The sequence below is a fragment of the Mobula birostris genome, chromosome 9, assembly GCF_030028105.1.
Source record: "Mobula birostris isolate sMobBir1 chromosome 9, sMobBir1.hap1, whole genome shotgun sequence".
Taxonomy (NCBI): domain Eukaryota; kingdom Metazoa; phylum Chordata; class Chondrichthyes; order Myliobatiformes; family Myliobatidae; genus Mobula; species Mobula birostris.
Genome location: NC_092378.1, coordinates 31,353,045 through 31,378,250, shown reverse-complemented (window position 1 = coordinate 31,378,250; position 25,206 = coordinate 31,353,045). Strand labels below are relative to the sequence as shown.

At 41.8% G+C, this 25,206-nt stretch overlaps 1 protein-coding gene across 1 annotated transcript in view; it reads left to right on the top strand.

Annotated features, from left to right (window-relative positions):
- LOC140203350 (polyglutamylase complex subunit TTLL1-like) overlaps positions 1–13,455 on the top strand; it is a 41,184-nt gene extending 27,729 nt beyond the window's left edge. The window contains exons 4-10 of the mRNA XM_072269390.1: positions 2,379–2,559; positions 5,137–5,271; positions 6,763–6,871; positions 7,678–7,821; positions 10,233–10,319; positions 11,655–11,818; positions 12,593–13,455. Coding sequence (XP_072125491.1) covers positions 2,379–2,559; positions 5,137–5,271; positions 6,763–6,871; positions 7,678–7,821; positions 10,233–10,319; positions 11,655–11,818; positions 12,593–12,719 — 947 coding nt within the window. The 3' untranslated portion in view covers positions 12,720–13,455. The remainder of the gene's footprint in view (positions 1–2,378; positions 2,560–5,136; positions 5,272–6,762; positions 6,872–7,677; positions 7,822–10,232; positions 10,320–11,654; positions 11,819–12,592) is intronic.
- The last annotated feature ends 11,751 nt before the right edge of the window (positions 13,456–25,206 follow it).

The following is a 25,206-nucleotide window of genomic DNA, read 5'->3' as shown; positions in this document are numbered from 1 at the left end:
CATACTTAATATAATGTCTTTTGAATCAATACAAATTTTAACTAATAAAACTCAACAGATGAATAATTTTCATCGAATTTTATAATTGCTGTTAAACTTTGGGGCTATTTTTCCAAGTTTACAGTTAACCTACAATACTTTCCCTCAACATTATCATGCACCTAATAGTTCAGATTTATCTGAATGATTACACATACTGTCTGCCTAGGTACCATATCCGATGTGGACTTTGGTGACCATGGTTTTCCATATAGATCTATCCTTCGTTTTTCGGATGACTTCCATTTCCTCGATGTGTAGCCACCTGGCTATGCTTTTGATGTACATAAGCCGAGGTCTTCCTCAAGGTTTACTTCCCTCAATCTTTCCAGAGAGTATGAGTTTTTCTAGTTCATCTTTCCGCATGATGTGTCCTAGGAATCTGAGTTGTCTTTCTCTTGTTGTTGGTATGAGTGATCGAACTGCTTGGGCTTTTCTGAGAACTTCTTCATGTGATGTGTGTGTGGTCCACGATATTTTTAACATTCTCCTGTAGAACCATAATTCAGCGGCTTCTAGTCTCTTTTCCATTGCTGGAGAAATGGTCCAGCATTCACTTCCATAAGTCAGGATTACACATACATAGAGTTAAATTTACTTATTATTTTCTTATTTCTTAGTCACAGTAAATAGATAATTTCCAACTTGTGGTCCATATTAATTGAAGATTTAGGAAGATCTGCACACTTTGTTAGACTAATATTTCTATTGCATTTATCCAATTTCATAAAAGACTTTATTGATAGTTTATAACATAGATAGTTAATATTTTAGCTTGAAACCCATTAGAAATGCACCTTTGGGGCATGACTGGTATCACACCACAGAAAATGCTGGACCACAGAAATTTCCCTGATCATCGTCCTCTGAGCCGGAGAGATGTTCTTTTTAAGAACAGGCTGTCAATGGCTTTCATAAGAATTCTGAGTTTAGTTTATAACCCAATTTATTACAATTCATCAAAGTCACAAATACTACCAGTTGAGATCTCTGTAGGTTAATTAGCTGCAGATTAGTACAGATCTTAGTTAATTTTAGAAATTAGTTAGGTTTAGTTAATTTTGTCTCGGGTACATCATTTAAGAAAGTGACCAAGGAATGTCACCATTCATGATTTTCCTGCTTGTATTTCTGTGATAGTTTTGAGTGACAATCTTCAATTTTCACAAACTTTAATTCCTGAAGCGAATTTAATGAATTTGTAATGTGTGCCCCATACTTTCCTAATACCCTGTTTCTTAAACTGAAAGCTGTGCATATATGCTAAATGTGACCTAATCATGCAACTAAAATTTACTAAAAAAATTAGTAATTCACATAAAGATTCCTAGCTCTTTTCCAACAGCAGCTGGTATAGCCGGAAAGGATTTTCTCAGAAACCATAAAAAAATGACATAAAATAAAGAGCTAGGGAAAGAGATTTCATCGATACTCATCTGTATCTAAAATGACTTGCAGAGTTCCTCAAGGGTCTGTACTAGGGCCTCTTCTGTTTAATATATACATGCTCCCTCTAGCTCAAATCATGGTAAGCGACAAAATATCTTACCTTAATTACACTCAGATTTATATAATAGTGTTATCAAGTACTATGGTCCCATACAATCACTAATAAACTGTATTGAACAAATCACTGCTGAGTAACTGCAGTTAGTTACAATCAAAGTTATGTTTCCTAGTACAAAAGAAATCTCTAGCCACTCAAGGAAATTAAGATATTTAAAACAGTTGTTTGTTTAAATTGTTTTCTAAGGACTTTCACTTTTTATGATTTTATTTAATGTCAGGAAATAGTTATTAAATTTAAATATGTCAATACTGTTCCTGTGGTGTTTAAGATTAAGTCCATAATCTTTATGTTTTCACTTGTATCTTCCATTTGTTCAATTAACTCTTCAACAGAAACAAAGATCTTTCTACAACCTTGCGCCACATTCTGCACTGTTAACTGGAAAGGTGGCAAGTATGTGTACCCGCACAAGGTGCACCCCGGTATGCTCACTAGCGACAGAACACCGGGTCGTGAAAAAGAACAAAGCGACTTATTAACACGTCTAGCAAAAAATAAAGTAAGGTCAATTGTAGCTATTTTGCTGCCATCTTGGGTGATACCATCAGGAAGCTAGACAACAGACTGGAATATAGATTATTGCTTTCATGTATGACAGTTTACTGATGGAACTAATGTAGCTTCATGCCAGTGATGGTAGACTTTTGTACTTTATCATAAGGATAGCCATAAGTTAGACATTACTCTACAAAGCTACGTGGTAATTGAAACATATCCAATATTTATTGACGTACAATTTGATTATTTCAAGCTCTGTTTGTTTTTAAAGATTTTATTCCAGTTACATTTATGCTGCCGGCAGACTATAATATGTTCGTGGAAGAATTCAGGAGGAATCCGTGCAGCACCTGGATCATGAAGCCATGTGGGAAGGCTCAAGGGAGAGGAATATTCCTTATCAACAAGCTCTCACAAATCAAGAAATGGTCTCGTGACAATAAAACTTCCAGGTGAGTACAAAAACACCAAACTCCATCTTTACTATTTACATTTTACTATTAGCAGAAGGCACAAATCAACACAATTCAAAGGATCATCATCGTCATTACCATCCTCCTCCTCTTCCTCCTCTTCTTCCTCCTCCTCTTCCTCTTCTTCTTATCCTCCTTCTCTTTCTCTTCTTCCTCTTCCTCCTCTTCCTCCTCTTCTTCTCTCCTCCCCAACGGACTAATATCCTTAATGTTAAGTCACTAGCTAAGTCAGTATTCAAAGGCCTAGACTACCTGACTGTTGGTGTAAGTACAAATCTCACCACAGTCTCGGCAAAATTTAAATTTATGTAGTTAAATATGAAAGTTAACGATATTAATGATGACTTTAAAACAAGTGATTTCTCATAAAACCGCCTTCTACGTCAGCAATGAATCATTCAGGGAAGGAAATCTGTTAAGTACGTGGTCTGGCTGATTAATGAGACCTATATTAATCTGGAATGACTTTTAACTGCCGTTGAAATAGAGCATAAATGCCAGCAACACCCTCAATCCACAAATGAATAAAAAAAGTTCGCATAAAATCTTGTGTCCACTAATTTCTGATCATTTTGGAAAAATTAAGCTATCACATTTGTGCATTTCGAGTTGTTACTTTCCTGTAATTACCAACATAAATACATTTTAGTTGTTTACTATTTGTTTCCTCTGACTTGTCAAATTAAATAATCTTCAACTCTAATCCCAGCAAAAAATAAAGTCAGAGAAAGGAGTAGAAGATCATAGAGGGTGAACTGAAAATGACTAGCTGACCTGAGGAATCTGCTCATTCCAATTTACCTTATTGAAAGCAGTCCAGCTGGTTTCTTCTAATTTGCCTTGTTCTCATGAAAGAAGTCCCTGTTTCTCCTCACACCTAAAGGCATCCAACCCTGATATCAATTGAGTGAATCTCTTCCTGACTTTGTTTTACTGGCACACTTGTAAATTGGTGGCAGTAGTCAGGCTGTGACTACAGCAGATTGCGTTTTGAATTTGTAAAAGGAATGTATCTACCTTAAAGAATAACAGTTGGAGAAAAAAACACCTGAACATGCCAAAGGTCCATTGGATCTCCATGCAAAAATGTCAATTTACCTTCCTCTCCCCCCCTCCACTTCACATTGATTGATGCATATCTCCTCAGATTTTAATGTTCAAAGGAAAGACAAATGAATGGCTTACCACCACCCTAAGGGTTCTACTACCTAAAGGTAGCACCAGGCCATTCTGTCCCACACCATCACCGACCTTATTAGCTCTGGGGATCTTCCATCCACTGCCACCAACCTCATAGTTCCCTTACCCCGCATCTCCCATTTCTACCTCCTACCCAAGATCCACAAACCTGCCTGTCCAGGTAGTCCCATTGTTTCAGCTTGTTCCTGCCCCACCGAACTCATATTTGCATACCTTGACTCAGTTTTATCCCTTCCTGGTTCAGTCTTTTCCTACCTATATCCGTGATACTTCACATGCTCTTGATCAAGTTCAATGATTATGTTTGATCAGTCAATGATTTCAAGTTCCCTGGCCCCAAGCATCTTATTTTTACTATGGATGTCCAGTCCCTATACATCTCCATCCCCCCACCAGGAAAGCCTCAAAGTTCTCCATTTCTTTCTGGACACCAGCCCCAGCTAGTTCCCCTCCACCACCACTCTCCTCCATCTAGCAGAACTTGTCCTCATTCTCAATAATTTCTCCTTTGGCTCCTCCCACTTCCTTCAAACAAAAGGAGTAGTCATGTGTACTCACATGGGTTCCAGCTATGCCTGCCTGTTTGTCAGCTACGTGGAACAGTCTATGTTCCAAGCCTACATTGGTGTCACTCCCCACTTTTCCTACACTACATCGATGACTGTGAGACCAGACGTAGATTGGGAGACTGCTTCACTGAGCACCTACACTCTGTCCACCAGAAAAAGCGGGATCAACAGTGGCTACCCATTTTAATTCCACTTCCCATGCTTATTCCAACGTGTCCATCCATGGCCTCCTCTACTATCGCAGTGAGGCCACACTCAGGTTGGAGGAACAACTCTTTATATTCAGTCTGGGTCGCCTCCAACCTGATAGCATGGACATCGATTTCTTGAACTTCCAGTAATGCCCCTACCCCCTTCACCATTCCCCATTCCCTGTTCCCTCTCTCACCTTATCTCCTTCCCTGCCCATTGCCTCTGTCTGGTGCTCCTTCCCCTTTTCTTTCTTCCTTGGACTTCTGTCCTCTACTATTAGATTCCCACTTCTTCTGCTCTGTATCTCTTTCACCAATCAACTTCCCAGATCTGTACTTCAACCCTCCCTCCTCCCAGTTTCACCTATTATCTTGTCCCCCCCCCCCCCCACCTTCTAACTCTGACCCCTCATCTTTTTTTCCTCCAGTCCTGTTGAAGGGTCTTGGCCCAAAACATTGACTGTACTCTTTTCCATAGATGCTGCCTGGCCTGCTGAGTTCCACCAGCATTTTCTGTGTGTTGCTTGGATTTCCAGCATCTGCAGGTTTTCTCTTGTTTGATAAGGTTTTGTTAATGATTTTAATTCCTTTTGCAGCTTTGTGACTAACCCTTCCAAGGAAATTTATGTCATTTCCCTCTACATAGACAATCCACTATTAATTGCTGGGAAAAAGTTTGATCTTCGTTTTTACGTGTTGGTGACATCATTTCGTCCATTAAAATGTTATTTGTAAGTACAATAAACTTTAATATTCAATCACTATTTTCAGGAGCCACTTTATTCAGTACACCTTACATCTGCTCATTAGTGCAAATATCTAATCAGCCAATCTTGTGACCGGCAACTCAAAGCATAAAAGCATGCAGATATGGTCAAGAGGTTCAGTTGTACAGACCGAACATCAGAATGGGGAAGAAATGTGAGCTAAGTGTCTTTGACAGTGGAATGATTGTTGGTGCCGGATGGGGTGGTTTGAGTATCTCAGAAACTTGCTGATCTCCTGGGAGTGAGAAACAAAAAAACATCCAGTGCGCAGTAGTTCTGTGATTGGAAATGTCTTGTTCATCAGAGGAGAATGGTCAGACTGGTACAAGCCAACAGTAACTCAAATAACCATGCATTACAACAGTGGTGTGCAGAAGAGCATCTCCGAATGGGCAACACATTGAATCTTGAAGTGGATGGGCTACAAACATGCTATACTCAGTGGCCATTTTATTAGGTGCAGGAGATACCTGAATGTTTGCATCTACTTTATATACAGCTTTTGAGCATAGAAGCTGTATATCCCTCTGTTGACAAATATATCCCTCAAATATATCCCTCCGTTGACAAATATAATGCAAAGATCATGAGTTGGTCCTGGGTAGATCCTGAAATCTGCATTGCCCATCCTTGAGTGGGGAGCAGACCAAAAGTAGTTGCCTGCTCCATCTGATCCTAGGTATTGTAAACCTATTTTACCATGATAGCTCTTGACTCGTCATGGGTACAGAAGTAGTTTAGAATCTTTCGAGTTATTCATGACCACTGCCCCAGTAAGAAGCTGATCGGTCACTGTATTGCATTTGCTGACCCCATCCTGTATGATTTCTGACTTTCTCAGCAGTTGTGTCACTATTTGAAGGGTAGCTGGCATATTATGCTTGCTTATTTCTTCTTCTTTGGCTAGCCATGGCTCTCTGGATGTCTAATGATGGTATTCCACTGAGGCTGTACATCCATTGACATTCATTGGCGTAAGACAACTAGCGATAATTCTGAAGCTGCTATTTAGCATAAGAGTGAAACAAAGTATATTTGCAGAAGTTCAAATCCTGGTCAGATGCTCCTCCTATTTTAAATCTGCAAGCTTCTGCATAGTATTGTTTTGAGCACTGGCTTTTCTTCTCGTCCGCTTGATGAGACTCTTGTAAGAAAGTGTGAAGACCACAGTTCTTCTGTGCCTCCTTGGGTCTGTGCACGATATCATTGTGATGCCAGCTGACGCTTGCATTTGAAATGGGGCGGGGATATGCACTTGTTGAATTTACTGCTTGTCAACTTTCATCAGATATTGTTTTAATAGCATCTAAACAACAACCACTTAAGATCGGATGATGAATTCACCTTTTGAGTAACAAAGTTTTAATGTGGCACAAAAGACTTTATTTGTCTCCTCTGGATTTTTTGGGATTGAAAGAAACCTTCCTAAAATATACATTTATTTATTTATTATAGGTATAAGCTGGGCTTTTGCCGATTCTGCACAGTGAAATACACTCCAAATGTCAATGAACTGGACAACGTATTTGTGCATCTTACAAATGTTGCCATACAAAAACACGGGGTAAGGCCTGGTTAATACAGAGAAGTAGTAATTTGGGATTGTTCATGCTGATGGAGGCTTTGATGCAGGCAATTCTCAGCATGGTTCTATAAAAAAAATGATTTTCTAGAGAGCTCAGCAAACCTGCAGATTATACTGTTCCTTCAAAGTTTTGCTACAAGACTGTAAAGCCACTGTGAGTGGACAGTAAAAAAATTCCCAAAGTAAGCTCTTGAGCTAGCGAACACAGCCTTCAAACTTGTCATTTAACTCCAATGGGCCAATGTTGTGAACATGCCTTGCCTAGCATGCCTGTACCAGACATGGTGCTTTTCAGAAATTTGTCCCTTTTACTTTATTTGTGAAACTTTATTTGTGCATGTGCACAAGAAATTGAGCCACCTCACTTAAGAAATTGAATGCTTGGTTTCTTTTCCCAGTTTCTGATTAGTTAAGAAAACTGTTTAAAACTATATTGATATTGATTTAGTCATCCCAAGTGCATAATCCTTTGAAGAAAATATTGCTCTATTTGTGTGAAATTTGAGCCAGTCTATGTGCAAGATCCTCCAGATAACAGTCCACTCTGCATAACACTGATGAGATGAAGCATCAAAAATTCACTATTTTAAAACCATCTTCAAAAGATCTTCCTGGATCACAGGGAATGTGCTTTTTGTCATATCACCATCATTGAATGCTCTGAATACACTCATTAATTTAGGGTAAACTACTGATGAATCATCAGTAATTTAGTATTCATATTAAATTCATAACCATTTTGAATTATTCTGAGTACTAATGGAAAACTTAAAATACTTTTGAAGGATGACTACAACTCCATTCATGGTGGGAAATGGACTGTGGCAAATCTGAAACTTTACTTGGAAAGCACACGAGGAAAGAAAGTCACTGATAACCTGTTTGATGAAATTCACTGGATGATTGTACATTCGCTCAAAGCTGTAGCTGTGAGTATAATTGTGATATTTAGTTACATTTAAGAGTGCAATAAGATGGCTGGAAATCGAAAACATTTTTAAAAATCTAGCACACAACCAAATCTCTTTAAGAAACTTTAAAACTCCTCCAAATTTATTTCTATTTATTCAATTTTCAGGATATGGTTATTGTTGGCAAGGCCAGCATTTTTTGCCCAAATCAAATTCACCTCAAGAACATGGTTGTGAGCTTTCTTCTTGAACAACTGCAGACCTTCTGATGAAGGTATGCTCTCAGTGGTGTTGAAAAGGGTGTTTCAGTACCCAATTCACGGTGAAGAAGCAATGACGTATTGCCAAGTTAGAATGGCATATGCCTGAGGAGGAAACGTGAGGTGGTAATGTCCTCTTCCACCCGAAGCTGCCTTTGTTCTTTGTGATAGCACTTCGTGAGGTTCAATCAGAGTAGGTAATCAACTGCAGTGCATTTGGTAAATGGTGCACTTATGGCACAGAAAATTAATATTTAGGGTGGGTGAGTGGGGTGCCAAGCAAATGGGATGTCTAAAACTGGAAGGTGTTGATGGGCCAATTTTAATCAGATTGGATATGTAAATGTAAAAAAACTATATGAATCCAGCCCATAAAAATCTTTGTTTTAACAGGGCTGGGTAGATAACTAACATACTCTCTTGGATGGTTTGCTCATACAAATGGTATAATAAGGCTTTGTGCTTCAGACTCTTCTCTACTGGTTTAAACACGACGAGATAGAGTTCTCAGACCTCAGGAGAACCATGGAAGAGAAAATATCCTTTCAATTGTGTTTGTGAGTCATAAGGAAGAGAATTGTAAACACAAAAAGGAAGAGAATTAAGCTGGCCGGTGGTGGTGTGACATCAGCACAGGACTTCAAGGCCAACGGTCCTGGGTTCAAATCTGGCTGGCTGCTTGCATGCTTTCCATGCATGCTGGGTTGAGCAACGAGCTATCAACTTGTCATAAAAAACAGACAAACACTAAGGAAACAGCAAAAAAAAAGCCGCCTGATGTGCCACAAGTAACAACAAAGGAAGAAAATTACATCTGTCTGCTTCCACCTCCCGGAAGGTCATGTCCCGCTCTAACCCACAGTACCACTGATCCTCTTCCAGTGGACTGCTGAGCAGTCATCAGGGTTTCTACTTCACCATAACTGCAAATCAAAAAACTGCAAGTGCTGGAACAAATCTGTATTAGAAGCAGAAAATGCTGTAAAAACTTAGCAGGATAGTCAGCATCTGCATAAAGAGTAAGCTAATATTTCTCTTTCAACACACATAAGATGCTGGAGGAACGCTGAGTTCCTCCAGCATTTTGTTTGCGTTGTTCGGATTTCTAGCATCTGCAGATTTTCTCTTGTTTGTAATGTTACTCTTTTGTTGGAACTGGGAAAGAGCAAAACCAAGTACAATAAGCAATTAAGAAAGAAATTAATATGTTGGTCTTTATTGTAAAGGTTTTTAAGCACATTGATTCAGAAGATTTGTTGAAAGTATACATATATAACATGGAAAAACAGATTCCCCTTTTTGTCTTTTTACATGAAGTGTGTTTTACTTGTTTTTAAGACAGTACCGTGTAGATTCAGCAGCTTGTGTAGTGTGGCTCCCTCTGAAGCCATAATGGATAAGATCTTGGTTGTCGTAGTTTGAATATTAATGTGTTAGTAAATTTCTAGCTTATCATGTCCTAGTTTTCATAGTTTTTAGAGAATTGTGGGCAGGGCAATATTTTGCTGTCTTGTCCAAAATTTCGAGGCCTTGCTTTATATAACAAAATCTTACTGAGTGAGGAATTGAATGTAACCATTTACAGAAAAATGCCTGTAGCAAAAAAATTGCAGTGATAATTGTATGCCATCTTGAAAAGTAGTTTATTTAATTTTTAACACCAGTAATATTTAACAAAGAAATTAAAATATGTGAATTCAAAAGCTTTTTCATTACTTTCACTATTTCTGCAGAAGATTGCTTGTTTCTAATCGAAAGTATTTGTTACAAGACATACACGACCTCACCAGCTTCCGGGGTTTAGACATTCTAACTCTGGAGTATAGATAGCTGGCACAGCCCTTTTAAGGGTTCAGGACTGTCCCGCTAATTGGCAATCATATTTTGGGCGCTTTTGAAGAGCACCTGAACCAGAGTTATCTAGTATTTGGTTTTGTGCTCAGTTCTCGATTCACTTTTATTCCATGTCTCTTTGGGTACTCCAGCTTTTGGGTCTGAACCAATCTCACCAAGGACTCATCACAGTATTGTGAGGTTTCTGGTTTAATAGTGATTTAATATCCATTTAATAAGCATTTATAAAGACTAAAGCTATCTACTGAGTGAATTCATTCAACAATTGTTTCTTCATTTCAACATTCTAAGCCAAATCTCTTCTGTCTTTTACAGCCTGTAATAACAAATGACAAACACTGCTTTGAATGTTATGGGTATGACATTATCATCGATAGCAAATTAAAACCGTGGCTCATTGAGGTAATTGGTGCTGAATAAATGCAGATTGAGATTTATGTAACAGCTGTTATCAATTGCTAAGACAATTCTAGAAAAAAATATGCTAATATGGTACAACACACTATGGAATAAAACAAAACAATGCTGTTCCATTATTAGAATTACAATGAATCACATGTAGTTAGACTCCTTTCTCAATCTTATTGGGACATCTTTTATTGGGCAGCACTTTTTAAAGCTTTCTTTGGAGTAAAGCACTGATGGAAAACAACTTACTGTAATGGATAGCTTGTGTCACTAATCATTTGACTGGCTTTTGTTTTTTAAGCAAGCAGTTTGCAGTTTTAATGGAGCTGAGAATAATACATGTAGATGCCACATCTGTTATCCTTTCCCAATTTCATTCTGATCTTAGAAATAGAATGGCCTGGGTGTCTCTTCCTTTCTGCTTACAGTATAAGCCCTATTTGAGATAGATGGAGATAACTACAAACAAAAAGTCAACAAATCAGATCCTAGGAAATTTTCAGTCTCCCTGCTGTACTTCTACACAAGCTATGCCTCATGTAAATCTTGAACTATAGAAATTCAAGAAGTATATGTATTAAATATATAAATGGAGGATTTCAGAACTGCCTTTTATCAGTGACTCATTGAAATGAGTCACTGTCTGTCTATTCAGGTGAATATAAAAGGCCCTTTGGTCAGGATGAGGGAGGATCTCAGTGAAGCCTTTTGAAGGTTGAAAGACCTAGACAGAGTAGATGTGGAAAGAATGTTTCCTGTGGTGGGGAGTCTAGGACAAGATGGCACAGCCTCAGGATAGAGGAGTGTCCATTTAATACAGAATTGCGGAGAAATTGCTTTAGCCAGAGGGTGGTGAATTTGTTACCACAGGCAGCTGTGGCGGCCAGATCATTGGGTGTATTTAAGGCAGAGCTTGATAGGTTCGTGACTGGACATTGCATCAAAGGTTACAGGGAGAAGGCCAGAAAGTGGGGCTGAGGAGGGGGGAAATGGATCAGCTGTGATTGAATGGCGGAGCAGACCCAATGGGCCAAATTGCCTAATTCTGCTCCTGTGTCTTATGGTCGTATTAGAGAAAAGGGCATCATTACATCTAAAGGACAGAGTACAACATGCAGGTACATCTCATTGTTCATGTGGCTGAGTTCATACATAAATGACTAACTTCAAAAGCTGGGAAAATACGTCATTTTATGAGCATGAAGGCAAGGTTTCCACTGTAAATAACTGAGATGCTTAAATGATGTAATTATTAGTATTTTCCTACAGGATAAGTCCTATTTATTTCAATTATTTCCATTTTTATAAAATCATTTGTCCTTCTAACAGGTAAATGCTTCTCCTTCATTGGCAGCCAGCACTGCTAGTGATCGAATCATGAAATATAATCTCATCAATGACACGTTGAATGTTGTAGTTCCCAACGGTGATATCTCAGCTTGGAAGTTCAGCAAAGCTCCTACTAAAGAAACCCTTGGAAATTATGTTATCCTGTAAGTTAGAAGAAAATAAATCTAAGTCCATTGCTTTTTCTTTTTTAATTTCTGTCTTCTGTCCATGTCAAGAGTATCACCTAGCTTGATAGAATGTTGTCTTTTTTATGCTGCAAATAGGTGAAGCAACATTTAATTTTTAAAAATATTCTTTTGGACCATTGAATTCATGTGGTTTGCAGAGCAATCCCATCAATCCTATTTCCCAACTTTCTTTTCCATAAGCTATTCTCTCTCACATGCTCATCAACTCCACCTGGTATCAGCCGCCTTCAGGAGGTGAAGACATCGCCAGGAGAGACATTTAAACCCAGTGCATTGAATGTAGTAAAGAGTCCCCGGCACTTCACAAGAACATTGCTCAACATTACCAAAGACAAACTGATAGCCATCAATATAGTAAAAATGAACAAAGATTGGAGGAAGTGTTTTAAAAAACATTTTTAGACTCTCATAAACAGAAACATAACCATGTCCCAGGTACCTAGAGGTGCATGAAAACAATACTCCCCAATATTTCATTAAAATTTCAATTCAGTAGCTTTTGATAATCCAAAGAGAGAGATTCATGTCTTATTATCATTTCAAAAATGTCATCTTATCAAGTTTACCTTCTGTGATAATTCAGAATTGTAGTTAATGATGGAATCTATTGCAAATAATCACATCCCATCAAAACAGATTAGAAATGGATAAAACCACTGCTGAATCCTTACCTAAATAAACACCTGTTTAAAAATCTAAAGATTCCTTGTTTTTATGTTTCATCATCAGCTGTGATGAAGATTTAACATTGAATGATGGAGCTGATCGTGAAACGAAAAATCGCCCGGGTCAGTCTGGTTCAAAAGGTGGAAGGGCAAAAGAGTTTGGACGACCTACCACCACAACTTGGAAATAATGTCCAAATAAAGAAGAAATTAATTGATAGCAGCAACTGATCTAAAATATTACTGTCCACATCCTTCATAAGCCAATTGTTCTAGCAACCCAGTTAATGATGAAGAAAGAATTTGTTGTTGGCAATTTGCTTTTCATTACTGGTTGGAAGAAGACAGGACAAGTATTATAGAGACACAATTTTATTTGAATTATATTTTGTATACATTCCTCTGCTGAGAGCTTCAAGTCAGGTCCAGACCCAAGCAATTTTTTTCTCCTGAACCACATTTGAATCACTTGCTACATTCCCAGAATTGGCAAGAGTAACATTATAACTCTCAAGGAGTAGAAACTGAACTGGGGACAGTTAGTATGAAATAACTACTGCTAAAGCATTAGGCTTCATATATTTATTTTGTGCAGATATAATTGTATCCTGATGATAATAAATGAGTGAAAATGTGTAAGTACTTCCTACTTTATGATAAAATATATTGTTTAAGGAGGGGAAATTTTGTGTTTGGAGGGTGTTGGTATTGCAGTGTGAAGTTCCCTTTACTATTCCTGCCACATTAATGAGATGGGGGAAGAGGAGCAGTTTAAAATCAATCACTTTGTATTTGCAAATGATATCTTCTCAAAACGTATCAACCCTTTTCCCTTATATCCTTTTCACATAGTGAAGGATTCATATCGCATGGCACAGTGGAAAAGACATTACTATTATAAAGCTGAGCTGTTGTAATAAAGTAGAGCCTGTGTGGAAACTAACAGAGTCATATGGTCAAGTAGAACTGATAGTTACATCATCAGTATTATGTGTCATGTCCTATGACATGTGCATTCATGGACCCATGACCATGATTGTTCTTGGCAAATTTTTCGACAGAAGTAGTTTGACATTTTCCTTCTTCTGGGCAGTGTCTTTACAAAATGGGTGACCCCAGCCATTATCTGCCTGGTGTCAGTGGTCACATAACCAGGGCTTGTGTTATGCACCGCGTACTCTCATGGATCACATGACCCGGACTAAGGGGATAAGCTACACCTAGCCCAAGGGTAACCTACAAGCTAGCAGAAGGAAAGTGCATCTTACACCTCCTTTGTGAGGGAGGAATCTCCACCCCGCCTTAAGAATAGAATATCTGTACATACATACAGTATAGTTCTGCGACATTGTTTTCCAGAATGAATTAGTTCATATATTTCCCACTTAATTCCAGATTTATACTAAGAAATGATTTCCAATTACCTAACCTTCAACATTGTTAGTAATAAGTTTTCTATTGTGTTTAGTGAGAATGGCATAAAATCCAATTGTGGTAATAAATCTGTGTTGAATTATGAGTAGCAAAAATATTTTCATGCAAAATCATTGCTTGGCTTACCACAGAAGTCTTGGTTTTAATCAACCTCATTGTTGAATCATTGGATTTATATATGTCACTGTTGCTGATCACAAACATCTTTTGAAGTTGTTCCATGAGGCTAACATTTTATTTTGAATGTCAATACGATGGAATTGCTGGGAATAATAGTTACAAATTAAAATAACGTAAACTGTTTTTAAATAGCTAGGGAGGAAACATGGCTCGACTTCATCCTTGAGGTTCTTTCTTTATGTTAAAAAAACTACAATCTAATCAATTCTAAGGTAAACTGTCAATTTCAAAGCAGAACAAAGAACTCAATTTACTTATTTTAATAAATATAACCATCTCATTACATAGTCTGCTCATATCTTTTCTATTCATCAACAACCTTTACTACCACTGGGGACATCTTAAAGATGCGGTGCCTCAGGAAGATGTCATCCATCATTAAGGACTCTCATCTTTCACGATAGGCCCTTTTCTTGTTACTACCATCAGGGAGGAGGTACACTCGCCTGAAGACTCAGATTCAATAATTTAGGAATAGCCATCAAGATTTTTTAATGATCCATGAACACTGTCTTTTTCTTTTGTACTATATATTTATTCTTGTACTTCATAGATTTTTCAGTCCTTGCACTGAACTTCTGCCACAAAACAATTAATTCATGTCATGTGTCTATAATAATAAATCTGATTCTGAAAATGAAGATAAAAAGACAATAATACAGATTACAGAACTGTGCAGGTCTTAGGTGCATGTAAAAAGTTCTGCAAAGTGAAGATACCTTCAAAAATAATTAAATGAAAAGTTCCTAAATATTAAAAATTTACTATAAAGAGCAGTAAAATGTAAAAAAAAACTAAATCAAATCCATATTTGGTGTGACTGCCCTTTGCCTTTAAAACTACATCAATTCTCTTAGGTACACTGTCTTGGAATTTTATTTAAAAAATCGTCTAGTAGATTGTTCCAAGCTTTTTGGAGAATTTTCCACAGTTCTTCTGCAGACTTGGCTGTTTTGCTTGCTTCTGTCTCCTCAGGTAATCCCTGACAGCCTCGATGGTTTTGAGATCAGGGCTCCAGGATGGCTGTATCATCTGACACCATATAAAATCTAGGGTGCCAAAGACTTTTGCACAGTACTGTACTGTACAAAATATACAGCCTGTTGAGAAAGGTTGGATAGGGAAAATGATTCATTTTCACATTCTTACACTTGTTTTATCATCTCCTTTCATCTTTCAATCTCTGCTGCCTTATATGCGATCAAAAATCTTTTCCCTGTTCCTTCCCTTCAGTTCTCTACTTTAAAACATAGAAACATAGAAGACCTAGGCCCTTAGACCCACGAAGCTGTGCCGAACACGTACTTACTTTAGAAATTACCTAGGGTTACCCATAGCCCTCTATTTTACTAAGCTCCATGTACCTATCCAAGAGTCTCCTAAAAGATCCTATCGTATCCACCTCCACCATCGTCGCCAGCAGCCCATTCCACACACTCACGCTCTCTGCATAAAAACTTAACCCTGACATCTCCTCTATATCTACTTCCAAGTACCTCAAAACTGTGCCCTCGTGTTCGCCATTTCAGTCCTGGAAAAAGCCTCTATCCACATGATCAATGACTCTCATCATCTTATACACCTCTATCAGGTCACCTCTCATCTTCTGCAGCACCAAGGAGAAAAGCCCAAGTTCACTCAACCTATTCTCATAAGGCATGCTCCTCAATCCCGGCAGCATCCTTGTAAATCTCCTCTGCACCCTTTCTATAGTTTCCACATCATTCCTGTAGTGAGGTGACCAGAAATGAGCACAGTACTCTAAGTGGGGTCTGACCAGGGTCCTAAGTAGCTGTAACATTACTTCTCGGCTCTTTAAGCTCAGTCCCACGGTTGATGAAGGCCAATGCACTGTATGCCTTCTTAACCACAGAGTCAACCTGCACAGCAACTTTGAGTGTCCTATGGACTTGGACCCCAACATCCCTCTGATCCTCCACACTGCCAATTGTCTCACCGTTAATATTATATTCTGCCATCATATTTGACCTACCAAAATGAACCACCTCACACTTACCTGGGTTGAACTCCATCTGCCACTTCTCAGCCCAGTTTGCATCCTATTGCTGTCCTGCTATAACCTCTGACAGCCCTCCACACTATCAACAACACCCCCAACCTTTGTGTCATTAGCAAATTTATTAACCCATCCCTCCACTTCCTTATCCAGGTGATTTATAAAAGTCATGAAGAGAAGGGGTCCCAGAATAGATCCCTGAGGCTCTCATTGGTCACCGACCTCCATGCAGAATATAACCTGTCTACAACCACTCTTTGCCTTCTGTGGGCAAGCCAGTTCTGGATCCACAAAACAATGTGCCCTTGGATCCCATGCCTCCTTAATTTCTTAATAAGCCTTGCATGGGGTACCTTATCAAGTGCCTTTCTGAAATCCTTATACACTACATCTACTGCTCTACCTGCATCAATGTGTTTAGTTACATCCTCAAAAAATTCAATCAGGCTTGTAAGGCACGACCTGCCTTTGACAAAGCCATGCTGACTATTCCTAATCATATTATGCCTCTCCAAATGTTCATAAATCCTGCCTCTCAGGGTCTTCTCCATCAACTTACCAACCACTGAAGTAAGACTCACTGGTCTATCATTTCCTGGACTACCTTTACACCCTTTCTTGAATAAGGGAACAACATCTTCAATCCTCAAATCTTCCGGAACCTCTACTGTCCTCATTGATGATGCAAAGATCATTACCAGAGGCTCAGCAATCTCCTCCCTCGCCTCCCACAGTAGCCTGGGGTACATCTCATCCGGTCCCGGCAACTTATCCAACTTGATGCTTTCCAAAAGCTCCGGCACATCCTCTTTCTTAATATCTATACAGGTATTCTCAAGTTTTTCAGTCCGCTGTAAGTCATCCCTACAATCACCAAGATCCTTTCTCGTAGTGAATACTGAAGCAAAGTATTCATTAAGTACCTCCACTACCTTGTCTGGTTCCATACATGCTTGATTGGCCCTATTCTCTCACATTTTGTCCTCTTGCTCTTCACATACTTAATTTTCCCTGCATTTTAAACATTGTTTTATCTCTGATTTTTCCTAGTTTCATTGAAAGGTCACTTACTTGAAATATTAACTATGATTATCTCTCTGACTTTACTTGATGCTCTCTGTTTTCCTTTGTTAATAATTGAGATTTTGTTAGATGTACCTTGTGAAAGGGAGAACTTTTTAAAAAGTTATTTTCAGTTGATTACATTGGAGCAACCCAAACACAACATTAAGAATTAAACAGATGAAGCCTCTGCAAAAGGAACAAATTTTCTTGGTGTTGTATTTTACCTTAAGTGAGCTTCTAACTACTTTTCTCTACTTTCTCTTTGATAGCCACTTTATTCTACCCTGCTTTAGTTCATTTGTTGCTAAAACACTCAACTATGTCTTTGTTAAGTCAAGGCTTAAACATCACAGTCAAATTCTGGCCTCCTGCACTATATTCTCTATGAGATTAAGTTCATGCAAAACACTGCTGTACGTATTTTAACTTGGACTAAGTCCATTCCTCCTATCACTCATGCCTTTGCTGATTTATACTAGCTTTCACTGAAGAAACATTTTACTTTTAAAATTCATATCCTTATCTTGAACTCCTTCTAAGACCATTTCTCCTCTTGTAATCTCCTCTAACCATTATAAATTATCTGAGATCTAGCAAATCTGGTTTCATGATCATCTAGAAATATGAGCCAACAGTTGTTTATCTTCCAAGATAAAGGTCTGAAATTTTGACTCCTTCTTCTCTTCAAAACATACTTACAGTTTTGGCATAGTAATTTAGTATTTGCGTAGTTTAGTATTGAATTTTGCTTGTCATGTTAATGAGAAAGAACAAAATGTTTTTATTACTCTGTAGCAGGATTCCCAATCTTTTTTATGCCCCGGACCCCTACCATTAACCGAGGGGTCTGTGAAATCCAGGTTGGGAACCCCTGTTCTGTAGGCTCTGCGTCAATAGAAAGTCTTACAATTCAGCTACAGATTTCCACCACAACTGGAGCAAGGCCAATATTTAAACAATGGGTTTTGCTAGTGTTTTTGGAAAGGGTTTATACTAGCTTGACAGGAAGGTCAGAACCTGACGGAAGAGTCAGGCAAGAAGGAAGCAAAGCATGAAGTTTAGATTAGAAATGTAGCAGACAAAATAAATAGACTGTGGAAAAAAGGTCAAATAGCATCAAATTTTTTAAAACGTTAAAAGGCCATGTAGATAGATGCTGTATCTGCAACAAGGTGAGTGAATATGATCGGACTGCCATTTCAGAAATGTAGTTGTAGGGTGACCAAAGCTGAAAATTAAATCTTCAGACTGTTCAGCATCTGGGAGGTACAGACAAAGTCAAAAAGGAGGTGAAGTAGTTCTGTCAATAGAGGATTCCATCAGCACTCTAGTTAGAAAGAATCTTAGCTTTGAAAATCATGGTAGGTAATTCGAAAGAGACTGGTTTGAACTAAGAAGCAGCAAGAGAGCAAAGGAGTTAAATACTCCCGGTCCAAGGTCCTTTGTCAGAACTGTGGAAGTGAGAAAAGAAATTAGTTTTCATATCAAGGAAAGTGGTTAAAACAAAGATAGTGTCTCTGACAGAGTGTGGCAGAATGAGTTGAGGTGAGAGTAGCAATCAAATTAAGTTTCTGTATCTTCAAACATGTTTATATCCTAAACTTAGCCAACACAGTTGGCCTGAAGTATTAACACTTATTCTCTTTTCACAGAACATCCTTGACATCAGAATCAGAATCAGGTCTATTATCATGGCCATATGCTGTTAAGTTTGTTGTTTCGTGGCAGCAGTGCAGTGCAAGACGTAAAAATGACTATAAGTTACCATAAACAAACAATTAAATAGTGCTGAACAGGAGTAGCGAGATAGTGTTTATGGGTCGTTCGGAAATCTGACGGCGGAGGGCGAGAAGCTGTTCCTGAAATATTAAGTGTGGGTTGTCAGGCTCCTGTACCTTCTCCCTGATGGTAGTAATGAGAAGAGGGCTTATATATGATGGTGAGGATGCTTAATGATGGATATCACTTTCTTAAGGTAGCACATTTTGAAGATATACTCGATGCTGAGGAGGAGGCTTGTGCCTGTGTTGGTGGTGGCTGAGAATACAACCGTCTGCAGGCTCTCGTGATCCTGCACGTTGGCAGCTCCACACCTGAATGTGATGCAGCCAGTCAAGAGTGCTCTCCACTGTAAACATTTGCAAGAGGCTTTGTGATGTGCTAAATCTATTCAAACTCTGAATGAAGCACTGCCACTGGAATGCATCCTTCGTGTTTGTAACAACGTGTTGGGTCCAAGGTAGATCCTCTGAGATGCTGACACCCAGGAAGATGAAGCTCTTTTTTTTTTTTTTTTTTTTTTTTTTTTTTTTTCTTTTCAAAATTCTTTATTACAAATGTCGGTGCCATACAATATTTACAAACCCAGTGAATAACACATTTACTACACTACAAACAGACAATACATGTTAAACCAATATATTGCCATCCTCGTCAATGATGGCATTTACACCCCGCGGAGCCCAACGGTCCCGGAACATCTCGACGGTCGCCGTGGACTGTGCGTATTCCTTTTCAATGTTCACCCGGGCTCGAACATACCCCCTAAACATAGCCAGGCAGTCCGCCCGGGGAGAACCTCCTGCCACCCTTTTCCAGGAGCCACGGATGGCAATTTTCGCCAGCCCCAGGAGCAAGTTGACAAGGACATCCTCATCCCTCTGTGCCCCCCTCCTTACTGGATGACCATATATGAATAGGGTGGGACTGAAATGCAACCAGAAGGCGAGAAGCAGCCCACGCAAATACGCGAAAAGGGGCTGCAGCCTCACACACTCCACGTACATATGGTACACGGTCTCCTCCAGCCCGCAGAAGTGACACGCGGCTGGGAGATCCGTGTACAAACTAAAGAACTTATTGCAGGGCACCGCTTTATGCAGCACCCTCCAGCCGAGATCCCCAAGGTGCATGGGAAGGACTCCCTTGTAGAGGGACTTCCACTGGGGACCCCCCTCACCTCCAGGTGGAAAGACCGACCGCCATGGCGTGTCGGGACGGTGGACAAATGCTAGGAAGTGGAGGGTGTGGAGCAGCAGCCCATAAAGGTACCTCCTGCCTGCATCCCTAAATGGGATTGTGGGTGTTGATGAAAGACGGCTCAAGTTGTGTGGATTCGTCTCTCGGGTAAGGCTGCGGGGCCTGGGCCCGACGAGCAGCTCAGCCCGAGTCGTTCCACACACCTGAGCCGCACTGACATCCGTTGAGACAGGGCAAGGGTCGGCCAGGACCCCGCCCTCTGCCAGAGGAGGGGATTCCCAGCCTGAGGCAACCATGTTCCAGACTCTCAGTAGGTCCTGATAGAAGCCGGGCAGCCTCTGCAAAGCAGCACGGCTGACGCCCGCCGGTGGTAGCTGCATATCTTCGGCAAGACAGCAGCCCCTCCGGAGGAAGAAAGTCGCCAACACGTGCCACCTGGGAGGGTGCTCGGCGTACAGGAATCTCTGCAGCGTCCTGAGGCGGAGAGCCGCCAGTCGTGTGCGTACACACACCAGCGACTGTCCGCCCTCTCCTTCTGGGAGACTCAGAACCGCTGCAGAGACCCAGTGCTTCCTGTTTCCCCAGAAGAAGTCCACTAGCTTCCTCTGCATTCTTGCGACAAAAGGGGCAGGGGGGGCCAAGGTGACCATCCGGTACCACAACATGGAGGCCACCAGCTGGTTTATGACCACCACCCTGCCTCGATAGGAAAGCACCCTGAGAAGGCCTGACCAGCGCCCTAGCCGGGCCATGACCTTTGTCACCAGGTCCTGCCAGTTCGCCAGCCAGGTCTCCCCAGAAGGACTCAGGTAGACTCCCAGATAGAGAAGACGTCTGGTGCTCCACTCAAAAGCTCTCATCTCCTCCGGCAGGGAGTCCACCTGCCACTGGCCTACTAAGAGTCCGGAACATTTCGCCCAGTTGATCCTGGCGGAGGATGCCGCCGAGAAAACATCTTGGCACTCGCGCATCCTCCGCAGGTCACAGGGGTCTGTCATCATGAGGAGTACGTCATCGGCGTAGGCCGAGAGGACGACCCCCATGTCCGGTTCGCGCAGAACCAGACCTGTCAGCCTTCGCCGAAGAAGGCCGAGGAATGGCTCGACACAGATCGCATACAGTTGACCGGACATGGGGCACCCTTGACGCACTCCTCTTCGGAAGTGGATAGGTCCTGTCAATGATCCATTAATTTTAACTAGGCACTCTGCGGCAGAGTACAGGAGCCGAACTCGGGCCACAAAGTGTGGTCCGAGCCCAAAAGCCTGCAGGGTGCCCACCAGGAAACTGTGGTCCACCCGGTCAAAAGCCTTCTCCTGGTCAAGAGAAAGAAACGCTGCCGGGGTCCCAGTCTCCTGGAGTAGGTGGATCAGGTCCCGTACTAGGTGGACATTGTCCTGGATGGAGCGGCCCGGGACTGTATAAGATTGGTCAGGATGGACCACCTGTCCAATTACCGAACCCAGACGGTTGGCCATTGCCCGGGCGAAGATCTTGTAGTCCACGCACAAGAGGGAGACCGGCCGCCAGTTCTTTAGCAGGCGGAGGTCTCCCTTCTTGGGCAGTAGGACCACAACAGCTCTCCGCCATGAGAGGGGCATTTCTCCAGTGGCTAGGCTCTCCCCTAGGACAAGGCTGTAATCATCCCCCAGGACATCCCAAAAAGCCTGATAAAACTCAACACTCAGTCCATCCAAACCAGGGGACTTGCCCCTCCGGAGTTGCCGAAGGGCAGTGGACAGCTCCTCCCGAGTCAGGGGGGCATCCAGACGCACTGCGTCCTCTGGGCTGACCTTCGGCAAATCCTCCCAGACCTCATTACACGCCTCCGCATTTGACGGATCAGGCGAGAATAAGGACCGATAGAATGAACGGACCTCGTTGTTAATTCCATCAGGGTCCGTGATGGAGGAGCCATCGGCAGCCAGCAGCTCCACTAGCTGCTTTTGAACTCCCCGCCACCTTTCCAACGAGTAGAAGAAGGGTGAGCCACGGTCCAAATCCTGCAGCATTTGGATCCGTGACCTCACGTACGCACCTCGGGACTGCTGAAGCTGCAGGTTCCTTAGTGCGTCCTTCTTCTCCTGGTATTCCTGCCACAGCTGTTGGTCTCCAGCGGTCGGACCGAGGCGGGACTCCAGGTCAAGCAACGCTCTCTCAAGCCGCTCAACCTCAGAGCTCCGCCTCTTTGTCGACCCCCTAGTGTACTCCCGACATAAAAACCGGATGTGGGCTTTGCCCACATCCCACCATAGCCGTAGGGAGCAGAAATCTCTTCGCCTCTCCTTCCAGGAGACCCAGAAAGCTCGGAACGAATCCCGGAATCGGCTGTCCTCCAGCAGCCGGTTGTTAAAATGCCAGTACCCGGATCCCACCCGAGGGTGTAGTGGAATAAATTCCATCCACACAAGGTGATGATCCGAGCACGACACCGGCTGCATGGAGGACGCCGACACGCGGGAGACGTAGGCCTGAGAGATGTAAATGCGGTCTATCCTGGAACCTCCTTCTCTAGACCTTCTCGAGAAGGCGCTAGAGTTGGGGTGAAGATTCCGCCAGCTGTCCACCAAGTCAAAGGAGCCGACTAGCTCCTTTAACTTTTTTGCCGATGCTGGGTCGCGTTGGAGGCCCGAACGGTCCTCCGCCTCGAGGGTACAATTGAAATCTCCCCCGAGGATGACGCAATCCCCAGGATCGATGGAGCTCAGCAGGGTGGACAGCTGGCAGAATAGGCGCGTCTGCATCACACCGCGCCTGGGAGCATACACATTGATAAAATGCAATGGTACGCCATCCAGGCGCACAACCAGGTGGAGCAGACGGCCGGGCACAACGTCCTGGACTCTTTCAATTACTGGCTGGAAGGTCGGGGCCAACAGGATCGCCACCCCGCTAGAAATGGAGCTGAGGTGACTCATGTAGACCCCGCCCCGCCACTCCAGGAGCCAAGCAGACTCGTCCCCAGGGATGGTATGGGTTTCCTGCAGGAAACTCACCGTATACCGCCCATCCCTGAGGGCTGAGAGATTGTTATGCCTGCGAAGAGGACCCCTGCTGCCGTTTACGTTGAGACTAGCTATGGTAAGCTTCATGGCGGGAGCACACTAGGTCTCAGCAGCTGTGCCCATTTCGGTGAGAGCGGAGGCGCCCTCCACCACACTGTCCGGAAAGAAAGCAAGGTTACTTTTTGCCTTCCGGGCTCGAGCGGTACCAGCGACACCCTGTGACCCACCATCCCCCGTAGGAGCGAGGCTGCTTCTCCCTCTAATGTCCCTTACTAGGTCATCTAGGAAGGATTTTAGTTGCCGTCTGTCGTTCCCCGCCACCGCATTCCTCTTTCCCTTTCCCTTTCCACCACTGACCCCTCAATGAGGATTGGTGTGCGCTCTCCTGACTTTCCCTTTCTGAAGTCTACAATCAATTTCTTGGTCTTAATGATGTTGAGTGCAAGGTTGTTGTTGTGATACCACTCAACCAGCTGATCTATCTCACTCCTGTAAGCCTCTATGTTGCCATCTGAAATTATATGCACCAACTATGGTGTCATCAGCGAATTTACAGATGGCTTTTGAGCTGTGCCACACAGTCGTCATTGTAGAGAGGATAAAGCAGTAGGCTATACATGCATCTTTAAGGTGCACCGGTGCTGATTATCAACAAGGGGGAGACATTATTACTGATCCACACGGACTGTGGAATCCTGCTGAGAAAGTCAAGGATCAAGTCGTAGAGGCAGGTAGAGAGGATCAGAATTTGAAGCTTATTGATTAGTACCGAGGGGATGATGGTGTTGAATGCTGAACAGTAATAGATAAACAGCCTGATGTATCCGAATCAGACTCAGGTTTATGATCACCGGCATGTGACGTGAAATTTGTTAACTTAGCAGCAGCAGCAGTTCAATGCAATACATTATATTGAAGAGAAAAAAAAATAAAAATAATAATAGACAAGTAAACCAATTACAGTATACGTATATTGAATAGATTAAAAACGTGCAAAAATCAGAAATATTGTATATTTTTTAAAAATGTGAGGTAGTGTCCAAGAGTTCAATGTCCATTTAGGAATCGGATGGCAGAGGGGAAGAAGCTGTTCCTGAATTGCTGAGTGTGCGCCTTCAGGCTTCTGTACCTCCTATCTGGTGGTAACAGTGAGAAAAGGGCATGTCCTGGGTGTTGGAGGTCCTTAAAAATGGACGATGCCTGTCTGAGACAATGCTCCGTGAAGATGTCCTGGGGACTTTGTTGGCTAGTGCCCAAGATGGAGCTGACTAGATTTACAAGCCTCTGCGTCTTTCAGTCCTGTGCAGTAGCTCCGCACCCCCCCCCATACCAGATCACTATGCAGCCTGTTAGAATGCTCACCACGGTACATCTATAGAAGTTTTTGAGTGTATTTGTTGACATGGCAAATCTCTTCAAACTCCTAATGAAATATAGCCGCTGTCTCCAGGTGTATTGCTGTTCTCCAGGTGGTCTAAAGTTGAGTGGGCAGCCAGTGAGTGTGTCCACTCTAGATTGTGGTGGTAGGCAAATTATAGCAGGTTCAGGTCTTTGTTCAGGCAGGTGTTAATTCTAGCCATGACCTCTCCATCACAGCAGATGTGAGTGCTACCGGGCAGCTCATTCTGCTTTTTGAGCACCAGATTCAGATTTATTTATCAAATATATATCAAAACACATAGTGAAATGCATTGTTTGCTTTAACAACCAGCACATCCTGATTGCTCTCTCTTTGTGCTAAGTAGACCTATCAGTTTTCTCTGTGGGTGGTCAAAGAGCTCTGCCAGTTGATGAAGCTGCTTTTGGTGCTGCCAAATTCTAACTGTGATGTAGAAAGGGCATTCAGCATGGTACATCACATTAAGACAGAAGTCAGAAGTCAGCTGCCTCACAAAACACTTTTGAATCTGATGTCTTGCAAAATTAGCAAATTCATTGACACAGACTGCTATGAGGTTGAGACTTCCGGCAAAATGCTCAAATCTGCCAAGCAAGCCA